The sequence below is a fragment of the Hemibagrus wyckioides genome, linkage group LG11 (assembly GCF_019097595.1).
Source record: "Hemibagrus wyckioides isolate EC202008001 linkage group LG11, SWU_Hwy_1.0, whole genome shotgun sequence".
NCBI classification, from domain to species: domain Eukaryota; kingdom Metazoa; phylum Chordata; class Actinopteri; order Siluriformes; family Bagridae; genus Hemibagrus; species Hemibagrus wyckioides.
The window spans coordinates 6,990,100-7,002,101 of record NC_080720.1 but is presented as its reverse complement, the minus strand read 5'-3'; the positions used below and the strand labels follow the sequence as shown (position 1 = coordinate 7,002,101).

Genomic DNA, 12,002 nt, shown 5'->3' with positions numbered 1-12,002 from the left:
AATAACACAATGAGTGATACTTTGAGCTTAAACAAAGTGGTATAGTTTTAATGCGACTTTAAAAACAAACCCAATACTTTCTAATACTGAATACTGAACACGGTTTATAGAAATCACTGGTTTAAAATTATTGGCACCCTCACGATTAAACCTTTACTTTATTGTATTTGTATTTTTATTATTATTATTATTTATTTTTTAGCACTTTTAGCTTCATTGTAAATGGATGAAAGGTGCCATATAAATAAAGATTATTACTATTTACCATTACTTTCCATAAAGCCGTTCATAAAGCCTGGAGAGAATAACAGCACTGAAAAGTCTAAAATGTCAACTTAAATGTTCAGATGAAACCTTGCATGAGTTTAAGGCTTAAATATCCTGCACCTTAGAATTCACCATGAATCCCAAAAAGGATTGTATATATTTCTACTCTAATTTACATTATTTGAAAAAAAAGGAGAAAGATTTAGAATTATTATTATTATAAACAAATAGAAATATTTGAATGTTAATAATAGTGCAGCTTATATTTAGTTCTCAATAGTTTGGATCATTATGTGAAATATTTATTTTATATAATTACTTTTAAAAAGGTGCTAATAATTCTGCAGCTTTATGTATTTTCAGTTATAGGAAAAAATAAATGAATAAAATAAAATAAAATAAAATAAAATAAAATAAAATAAAATAAAATAAAATAAAATAAAATAAAAAAGACTCACTACCTTCATAGTGGTGAAGTTGCGTGTACGGTCGAACTCAAACATGATCTCGACATATCCATTGGGGAAGCTCTCGTTGGTCCAGCCCACGTAGTCATAGCCAGGCCACACATTGTAAACATGGCTGAGAGTGAAATCGTCCAGACCACACATACCATCCGTCAACTGACCCAAACCTTCTGTCATACTGGAGGGAGAGAGAGAGAGAGAGAGAAAGAGAGAGAGAGAGGGAGAGAGAGAGAGAGAAGGTGAGAGAGCGAAAGAGAGAGAGAGAGTCATGAGGAGAGTGAGATATATATAGAGAGTGATCAGGAGCAGAACAGAGAGAGAGAGAGAGAGAGAGAGAGAGTTCAATGTATATAGAGAGTGATCAGGGGCAGGAGAGAGAGAGAGAGAGAGAGTTCAATATATATATAGAGTGATCAGGAGCAGAAGAGAGAGAGAGAGAGAGAGAGAGAGAGAGAGTTCAATGTATATAGAGAGTGATCAGGGGCAGGAGAGAGAGAGAGAGAGAGAGAGAGAGAGAGAGTTCAATATATATATAGAGTGATCAGGAGCAGAAGAGAGAGAGAGAGAGAGAGAGAGAGAGAGTGATCAGGAGCAGGAGAGAGAGAGAGAGAGAGAGAGAGAGAGAGTTCAATGTATATAGAGAGTGATCAGGGGCAGGAGAGAGAGAGAGAGAGAGAGAGAGAGAGTTCAATATATATATAGAGTGATCAGGAGCAGAAGAGAGAGAGAGAGAGAGAGAGAGAGAGAGAGAGAGAGAGAGAGTGATCAGGAGCAGGAGAGAGAGAGAGAGAGAGAGAGAGAGAGAGAGAGAGTTCAATGTATATAGAGAGTGATCAGGGGCAGGAGAGAGAGAGAGAGAGAGAGAGAGAGTTCAATATATATATAGAGTGATCAGGAGCAGAAGAGAGAGAGAGAGAGAGAGAGAGTGATCAGGAGCAGGAGAGAGAGAGAGAGAGAGAGAGAGAGAGAGTGATTTGCAGAAGATTATGGACATATTTTTCTCCTGTGTATAAATTGTAGGACTGGACCATGATCTAATGTAATAAAATGTTTTTTTCTAAAATACTGCTGTTTGCCCCAACACTTTTATAACACAGACTACCCCCTATGTTGAACAGTTTATTTGTATGGATCTACTAGCAAAACAAAATACAGTGACACAGATTGTGTGTAATGAGAAAGTGTGAAGATGTAATCATTTAGAATACAGTCCACTGAGTTCTAGAAAAACGTGTGGACCTGTTTGTCCACAAGGGGGTAGTACTGTTTTAATAAGCACCAGTGACCCCACTAAAACTCAAAATGAGGTGTTTCATTAAGCGGGTTAATGGCTGTGACTACATGGGGTGTAGTTTGTGGTATTTTGTTTAGACGAACACGCAAACACGCTGTCATGTAGGTCATTGTTCAGGAAGACTCGATTTTAGGAAACGCACACATGCACAGACTCATGGAAAGCATTATTTAGGAAGACATGAGTCAAATCCTTCCATGGACGTCAAAGCCGCCCTCATCATCTCTGTGTCTTGCCGTAGTCATGGAAACCAATAACACTGAGACTCTGCTTCTTCTTCATCCTAAGTGTATTAAAACCAATTTCCTTTGTCCTAAGCTTTCAGTAAACCACACCAACTTGTTTCAAACAGCTCAGAGTTAGCGTGGGTGGACAGCGAACCACATTACACACACACACACACACACACACACACACACACTGAACACAAACGCTGGCTTGGAATATCAATATTGTTCATAGGCCCGGAAAAAGAGACACGCTGTTCTTCCTGTTACTGTTACAAGCCATCAAGCTCAAAATGGACAACAGTATTACAGCCTGTTCGGCTTCAGTTAGATTAAGCAGGAAGTAAAATGACACAATTCCTTCCTGAGCCCAGAAGATTCCTTCTTCTGAGACAGATGTTATTGAACTGACCTGTAAATTATGGCACCGTCATACACAGAGTCATTGAGGTAAACCTGATCGTGGAGGATCATCATCTGGCCTAGGGGAGCGTTGTACGACACCAAACCATCTGCAAATAGACAGTGACAGAGAAGGAATCATAATTGCTTTAACAGGAAAACAGAAAACTTTGAAAATCATTGGAGAACCTTTTTTTTTTTTTTTTTTTTTTTTTTTAGAAACAGAAAGAGAAAAGAATTAAAACCAGCTTTAATAAACCAGATACACATGCACGGTAATCTTTGCATGTTTGTTTTATATATGTGTCAGCCCCGTTCCTCATTTAAGAACAAAACGTAGCCTTTAACAACCAATAAAGTCACCTCGTAAAAATTAAAACCGCTGTCTCTGATGGTTTCACACGTTTTTTTTTTTTTGAATGCTTAGCATCACATTTTCTTATATCCTTAAATGTCTGAAAGATGTTCCAAAGACTAAAATGGGACCCTAGTCATGGAATCACACAATCCCCTACCCCTTTTCCCTCCACACACACACACACACACACACACACACAGACAAACACATACTTTAAACGATAACTCTAGGATCTTTAAGGGCTCTTTGGCTTTTTGGGCTAAAATGCTACATTATTGTTCAGAATAATGGTCTACTTTAAAATACTAACATAAAATGTTTTTTAAAAAATGAAGAAAATATCACAGCCAAATCCAAATAAATCTTTTTTTTTAAATTTAATTTAATTTAATTTAATTTAATTTAATTTAATTTAATTTAATTTAATTTAATTTTGTTTAATTTTTTATTGTATTTACATTTTTTCTATTTAGTTTTATTTAATTTTTAATTTAATTTAGTTTTTAAATTAAATTAAATTTAATTTAATTTGACCAAAACCAGAACCTGGTTTATTCTGTAAATTATTCTGCAATTATATTATGTATCTTTCAAAGGTCACTATCTATCTTTTCAAGAAATCTTCCATACACGTAAAACACATAATCCCTAACTGATCAAAAACCAGGAGTTTTGTCCAAATCCTAAGCATTATGACCTCCACTGACCTCATAATGCTACGATGTGACATTTGGATGTTTTTTTTTTTTTTATAAACCTTATAAACAGCAAAGACATCTATCTACTTACCCTGTGCACTTTTCTATATAAAACACAGTGATGACTATTTTTTATGACTGTTAACCTGAACCCTTGAGCAGAACCCGAAACTGCAATAAGGAAGTAAGCAGAATAAAACGACATGGATGGGAATTTCAAGGGGTTGCCAGTTCAAGGAAATAAAGTTCATGATCTGCAAACTTACAAGTGGTTTGATGAAAAGAAACAGAGCAGAATTATTATTATTAGTATTATTATTATTAGACATGTGGAATTCTGTTCTACAGACAAAAAGATATCTGAAGAAGGCAAAAGGCTGAAACCTTTTATCAGTGAATTACACAATAATCTGCAATGGAAGAGTCAACTACTAGATAACCTGATTTTACAGGCCATAAGATTAATGCCTTGCTTCACTGGATAGTGTTTACGTGACCTGGATTGAGAGACGTGAGAGTCACTGAGACATCGTTGCCAAGACAGATAAACAGACACTGTGTTTGTCAGCTTAATAATTAAACTATGAATTGAAAGTACAACAGTTACTGAATCACCTCTTCTATAATTTAGCTACCATAACACAGGTAGGTGTTTTTCCCCACTCTCACTTCTCTTAAACTTTATGAATGAGATGAAGCTGAAGCCGTGACACGTAGTCTTCTTACCTAGCCACTCGCAGCCATAGAGCTCTACACGCATACACACGTTCATGGAGTGGTCAATGACAGGCATGAAGCGCACGAAACGTGCAATGATGGGCGGCTCCAGGTCCTTGAGCACAATGTCATAGGCATTCCTGTTGCCCTCAATTACCTTGAACGGAAATCAACACACAGCAATTGATAATGAGATAAATCACTATCTGAATGACTCTATTATGATAAGTCTATGATATCTATGTGCTATAGTGATGTGGCAACATGAATACATCGGTTTTTGGCTTTTGCTGTTACTTTTTGTGGATCGTTAATGTATTTTGCACTTACAGGCCGCCATAGAACTGCTATAGAGCTGTGAAGCATTCATTACACTGTAATATAAAAGTAACAAAAAGCTGTGGAAACTGATTTGCTTAAATTCCTCAAGCAAATTAGTTCATTAGTTTTAAGTTGATAAAACTTGCTAAAACTTTGTACAGGTGTTTGGATAGGTTGCCAGAAAACGTATCAGTGTTTGTAACTCAATTTTAAAAAGTTCAGCCAAAAAAGGAAACAAAAAACAGGTCTGCTCATTCACATTACTGGAAAAATGTGTAGAAACTGATTACTCAATACTCATACATACGAATACAAAGACAGACCACAGATTGCTGGCACAAGACTAGAACATTCATGATACAAGATTATTAATGGAAATGTTTGAACAATACTGCAACTGCACCAAGGTTACGTTTTCTATAGCGCCAAAATGTCTGATCTAAATAATCAGGCCCTTTAAAGATCAGATCAGGTGCTTCATCTGTAGGGAAAAACTGTAAACACAACAGAGCACTGAACCTCCAGGACTGGAGATGAGAACCTCTGACTCCATTGCCATGTTCAGTTGGTGACTTAAGTAGGCCATCAATTGAAAAGATTGCTATATTGCCAAAAGTTTTAGGACACCCCTCCATATCATTGAGTTCAGGTATTGTTCGGCTTGGCCCCTTAGTTCCAGTAAAAGGAACTCTTAATGCTTCAGCTTCATACCAAGACATTTTGGACAATTTCATGCTCCCAACTTTGTGGGAACAGTTTGGGGATGACCCCTTCCTGTTCCAACATGACTGAACACCAGTGCACAAAGCAAGGTCCATAAAGACATGGATGAGAGAGTTTAGTGTGGAGGAACTTGACTGTCCTGACCTCAACCTGATAGAACACCTTTGGGAGGAATTAGAGTGGAGACTGAGAGCAAGGGCTTCTCGTCCAACACCGGTGCCTGACCTCACAAATACGCTTCTAGAGAAAAATTCTCATAAACACACTCCTAAACCTTGTGGAAAGCTTTCCCTGTTATAGTTGCAAAGGGTGGGCCAACTCCATATTACATTCATGTGTCCCAAACCTTTTGGCAATATAGTGTATATAATTACTTTTACTTTCTATGATAGCTGTACTCATGTTTGAGGTGTGTGAACCGAAAAATGTTTTGTCTGAATACATATTGTGGTGATGTCACTTGATGCGTCTTGGCCAAAATCTGAGGAAACTCTACGGGCATTTTAAAAAACTGCAAGATGCTCTGAACATCAGCTTTTTAATTCCTGTGATCACAATTAGATATAATTGTTGTGTTGTATTGTATAGCATTGTTGATTCTGTAGTGTTGCTTGGAAGTGACTGTTGATTTATGTTAATTAGTTCTCTTAGGTCAATAATCTCCTTTAAGGTGTCAATTGTGGGCAGGGCTTACTAATATATATTGAAGGTGTAACCAGATTAATATGCAGTGTGCTTTATATTCTTTATCTTGAATTTATTCTCTTCTGGTAAGGTAGAATTCTGATTTTTGTGCACTGTTTCAGCTTATCAGAGTGGATCCCGTTCAAGAAAAAGGCCAGGATCTTAGTGAATAGTGAACAGAGCATAAAACATACACAGCTCGGTTTTGGGCAGTGCTGAAGTCTATATAAATATCCTGAGGTTTCAAAAACAATGTGTACACATTTGTGTATTAACTCTATGTTAGCACTATGTGTGTGTTATCTATGTGGGTAGCACGTACCTCCTTTCCTTGCCGGTTGCGCCAGGAGATCCAGCGGCTGCCATCGCGACTGTACTTGATCTTGTAGGTCTGGGCGAACTCATTCCCGATACCCCCTGCATGTCGCCCCTGAGTGCCCACTAGGGTGATGAAGTGCAGAGAGCGAAGGTCAATCTGCAGGAACTCATTCATGTTCTCTGGTTCGACTGTGCTTTCTGGACACCAAGCACCATCTCCTTCCTCTGAGTCCAGTCTATAGAGCAGCAGGTAAAAACAGCCAGAATGAGAATCAGGAAATTTAAGCCCAATTAAGTTTATTTTGGGATGAAGAAAATGGGAAATGTTAAAATTTGATTTTAAACCTGATTATAAAGTCTTACCTGCTATATTTTGCTGCTGTTGAATCAGACCATTGACTGGACGCTGAAATGTCTTCGTCTAAGATCTGCCTTCCGGACATCCCTAGAGGGGATCGACACACACCTGCAGCGAATATAAAGGCCTGTTATTAAAAGTTCAAGCAATCATGCCACAAATATCACTTAAAACACGTAAAACACGTAACTATAGCTCTCATAATTGGATACGATTGTCAAAACAATGTGACATGAGTTTAAAAATAAAGACAACATAAAGGTTTCATAGATCAATTTGTGTGGCTTCTCGAGAAAATAAATGCCTTTGGACAGTTGGCAGAAGACTGGACAAAACGTTTCAGAAAACATTAGACAAACTACATCATTAGATGTTTTTCAAATCCAGATGCTCTTGATCTAGTTAGTTATGTTTCTGTTTAAAATCTTGCTGAGTAATCTTTGCATAATTAACCTCCTGTACATGAAAAACACTTCAAGATTATGTTTTCATCACGAACAAAATGAATCAGCACTGAAAATCAACCACTGGCTAATTGTTAGTTAGATAGCTAACCTTAGCTAAAGCACCAGCTTATCATTAGCTAGGTTAGATAGCTGGTAATAGTGTCATTAGCTGGCTAAGCACGATTAACGTAGCCAGTGTTGCCAGATTTATGCGGGTTTCCACCCAATTGGACTTCTTTTGGTCACGTCTTACCGGGAAGAAATGCATTGGGTGGATTGATAAAATTTGGGCTGGTTTTTGATGCAACTGGCGGGTTATTATTTTTGACTATAAACATGATATTTCATTCATTTTCCATTCAAATGAACTTTACAATAAAGTGTAATATGTAACATTGACGTTTTAATAATATGGTTCAGTTTAGCCAATAACGTTCAGGAGAGTCCGGTCCAATCAGACTTCACTCTTGATTGTTGATGGTTGTTGTAATCGTTGTATTCGTTAAGCCAAAGTTATTACTGTTTGTTACTGTATTAATTATCACAGTATGCATTTAGGACTGGTATTTTTTTTTAAATGAGAGGGTTTTAAACTGTTGTTGGGATGGAAATCTTCAGTCCAATCTGGCAACCCTGAACCTAGCCTAAATATTGACTTTGTTATATTAGCTAGCTGAGAATAATGCTGTAACTAGCTAACCAAAACATCCAAATAATCAAATATATTAACCAAAATATCTAGCAAATAGTGTGGCATACTTGTTAAATGGAATGAACTGAATGAAACACCAATTTATAGTTAACGAACTTAGCTAGCTGACACGAGTGTTGCTGACTAGCATTCACCAAATCATTATCTTCAAGTTGGCTAATTTAACTAGCAAGCAAAATGAAGAAATAAATACAAGTTCAAATAAATGACATATGGTGGACATATAAAATTAGCTAGCGTGTATGCTTTTAGTGTATGCTAGCTAGCACAGTTACATGATACTGTACCCTTATTTAAAAGAGTAACTGACTTCCTGCAAACTGCATGCAGAAAGACTGAGCTACAGTGAGGAAGGTCACTACAGAGAGGGAAGTCCTTGAGTTCAAGGCACTACTTTCTTAATGTCTTTTGGTAAGGAACTGTTTTGTTTCTTGTAAAGCAGCCAATATTCTAGGGCTGGATGATACGGTAGGTCTGAATAGCGAAATCAGAATTCCAATAATAATAAATGAATCAAGAGTTTGAGGGCTGGCATGGGTTTAGCTGGAGCAGAAACTGGAGAAACACCCCTTTCTCCCACTAACATTGTGGTTACCCTACAGAAATATAGTTTAAAAATATATAGCACTCTTATGGCTTGCACCGATTGGAACAGTGTCCAGACATCCTGGTTTGGACTGAAACAACGGTCAGATTCTCACATGCCTCTTGTGTGGTCTTCACAAGGACGCGATTAAAGTAAGCCCACCTCCTGAGAACATTTTCATTCCCACTTTTAGTTTTTTTCTTCTGTAATTTAATCCTGATACTCCCGAGGTTGCATGGTATGCTAACTGTTAACTTTTATGAGCTAGAAACCCAATTTTATTACACATGGGACCCGTGTGCTTTAAAAGCAAAATGATGGCAATTCTTTGATCAATATTATTACAATGCAGAACCCAGGAAGACAAGGATTGGTTATATAGCTTTACTCTTTGTTTCCATTTGTCTGGCTATGATTTGAGGCACCGCTGCCGGATGGTATGGTCAAACACACACATGGCAGGATGCTCCGAAACACTCCAGTGGCACTGATTTGCTTTCTGACTCTAATATATCAGTCTGAGGTTTTATTGTGCTGGCTGAATTCATTCAACTAATTCTTATTAGCATGAACGTCATTAACCAGAGGCCAAAAAATGGAATTTGCGCCTGTTTTAATGAGGATAATGTTCATTCAGGGCTTTTGTTTTTTATAAGTATTTCTGTTTTTACTAGCCTACTAGGGGCAATAAATTCATTTTTTGAAAACAGTTCGTTTTTTCCCCCAGAAATGTTTCTATCTTGAAATGAAATGGCGATAACAAACCCATTTCTGCTCTGTGAGATTCCCCAAATGCATCTAAAAAGCATTGCAAGCTGTTACTTAAATTCTGTGTAATCTTATCCAAACAGAGACAAAAACGCCTCACTGTCCTGACTAATTTTATATCAGACTTGGGACCACAAAATAATTCGATTATTTACACTTATTGAAAGTATCCGATAGCAAAGTCGATAACGCCATTGTACTGGTAAAAAGGGTATACCTCACACTAACATTCCTCACTCTCATAACCCTCAGAAAGATTTACTATTTTTTATTTTATTTTAGTGAATAATTCATGGTAATTACTGAATAATAAAATGTAAATAGGACAGCAGAATAAGCGTCAGAACATCAGCTCAGCAGTACCTCTCCCTGCCAACAGGGTTCAGTGTCTCCAGAGTTTGTATTATTTGCACATTTCCTGTTTACTACCTGTTTTTTTGTTCACTATATAAAAAGATATTTTTCAGTTAATCTTTGCGAAGTCTTGATTTTCTCTGAAGCTATTTAAGATTTTATCTGCGTTTTCCTTCATCGCATATTACATGTCTATTCCTCCTTTCTATGCTGGGTTTAATAACTTCAGAATGAATCTATGTTAATTATTATTTATTATTATGATAATTATGCTAATCTATGGAGGGACACCAACAAAAGGTCCTTAAAGGCTATATTTAGACATTAATGAGGTGATGATAAGCCTTACCCGTAGTGATGAACCTTGTTATAACTTTTAACCCCTTCCTTAATTTTGAACCATATATTAGGAGGTACTATTACTATTGCATTAGAAGTAACATAACACTTTAATTACGTCTGAGTGAAAACCAGATAAATGGACTTTAGTGACCTTTTTGCAGGGTTGTTAATGCTAGGAAGCTAAAAATAAAATGACAGATGGGGAAAAAAAAGAAACCTAAATGAAAACTAGACATGTTCTGTACTAAAATGACTGAATTCAGTTTGCTTATGTAAAAAATTACACACTTGGTTTCTAATACTAACATTGTTCAGCGATGATATCAAGGGGAAAAACCCATCAAGGCGAAGAGAAAATATATAAATGAAACTAGCAAAGCCACTAGCAAACAAACTAAAGTATCGAATTGACACAAAACTGAAATCGTAAAATCACATAAACGTCAAAAAGTGCTTTGTTTGTACTAAAGGTTTAGATGCTCAGATATGTTCGTATGTGTATATTTTTGTGCGTCATGAGCTGGATGTTAAAAGTTCACTCGGAAGTGCACAAGGCTTCTCCTAGTCCGCATGGCCTCTCCATCACAACAGCAAGCCTTTGTGTTCCTGCCAGTAAAAGCAAGAAGAGCAGAGAAGGCCTTTTTTGTATCCCTTTTCTTTTTCCGGCTCTCCTCCAAATGTTTGCTTAAAAAGTCAAGATGGGGGAAACCTCAGAGGCCCAGGACAAAGTGATACAGTCCAACATAAGCTGAAACCCCCAACAAAACCTTCTGCTACATGGGACAGGGTTGTACTGAATCCGTACACATGAGCCAGAGTTTATGTCTTTCAACAGAACAGAGGTCATTGCTTTTTTTTCTTATTGCAAATGCTTATTGGCATGAAATAAGCATAGACGCCAAAGGCAGAGATGTCCTGTCTCTGGTTTTCTAGGATGTTTTTCCACACATACTTCAAATGGTCAGTCTCAGACAAATAAAATGAATTCTGAACACTTTGTTATGCTGCAAGAGCTTTTATTATTTTGCTGCCCACTTGTCCCATATGGAGAAAGGAAAAAACATTTATTATGTCTCATATAAACCGCAACCCAGCGATATTACTTTTCTTCGTGTTTCCCAGCTTGTTCGGAAGCTGGTGTCAGAGCACAGGGTCAGCCGTGATACATTTACTTTATCCAGCGTGATGTACATAGGGCAATTGAGGGTTAAGGGCCTTGCTCAGGGGCCCAGCTTGGTGGACCTGGGATTTGGACTCACAACCTTCCAATCAGTCGTCCAGCATCTTAACCACTAAGCTACCACATCCCCTGAGATAGCACCACTGGATCTGGAGAGAGGGTTTCCATCACTTCCTGTCTGCCTGGTGTGATTTTCCCATGAATGATGTGTCCCTGTACGGCTTTAGTGGGAAGAAGATGAAGGAATATTCATCATCATGAGAACATGGAAACGTCACTGTGTTTCCAGCTACATTGTTTTGGTGAAATGACAGTAAAAATCTGGGCGGGGCTTCAGTAAATGAAGTATCATGGAAACCTCTGTGTGTGTAGCACAAAAACAACAATCCAGTCCACTGGGGCATTAAAGCCTTAAATTATGTCATTATGAGCCAAACTCTGGCATCTTGGCACCTGGGGCTTGAATCCCTGACTTTCTGACCAGTAGGCATTAAACTGACCGATCCCATTTTCCCTATTATGAAACATTGCTATCCTGTTGGGAGTGGTCTCTACCAGCATGACTCCGCCCACATCCACAGAACCCGAGGGTTCACTGATTTGCTGAGGATAAATAGGTGTAAATTATATGCTTTGATCTTCACAGTCATTAGATCTCACTTCCCCTGAACAGCTATTAGAGATTTTTTTTGGTACACTATATCTACCACCATCATCAAAACACCAAATAAGGGAATATATTTGAAAGTGTAGTGTTTATTGCTCCTTCTACAGTTCCAG

The 12,002-nt window shown here is 37.6% G+C and overlaps 1 protein-coding gene across 3 annotated transcripts in view; it reads right to left on the bottom strand.

Moving 5' to 3' along the window:
* Positions 1-12,002, bottom strand: part of ddr2a (discoidin domain receptor tyrosine kinase 2a) — a 40,158-nt gene that overhangs the window by 6,585 nt on the left and 21,571 nt on the right. For all 3 annotated transcript variants that reach the window (XM_058404077.1, XM_058404078.1, XM_058404079.1), the window contains exons 3-7: positions 6,840-6,942; positions 6,481-6,712; positions 4,440-4,587; positions 2,668-2,767; positions 729-912 (exon numbers count right to left, since the gene is read on the bottom strand). In XM_058404077.1, coding sequence (XP_058260060.1) covers positions 729-912; positions 2,668-2,767; positions 4,440-4,587; positions 6,481-6,712; positions 6,840-6,942 — 767 coding nt within the window. The remainder of the gene's footprint in view (positions 1-728; positions 913-2,667; positions 2,768-4,439; positions 4,588-6,480; positions 6,713-6,839; positions 6,943-12,002) is intronic.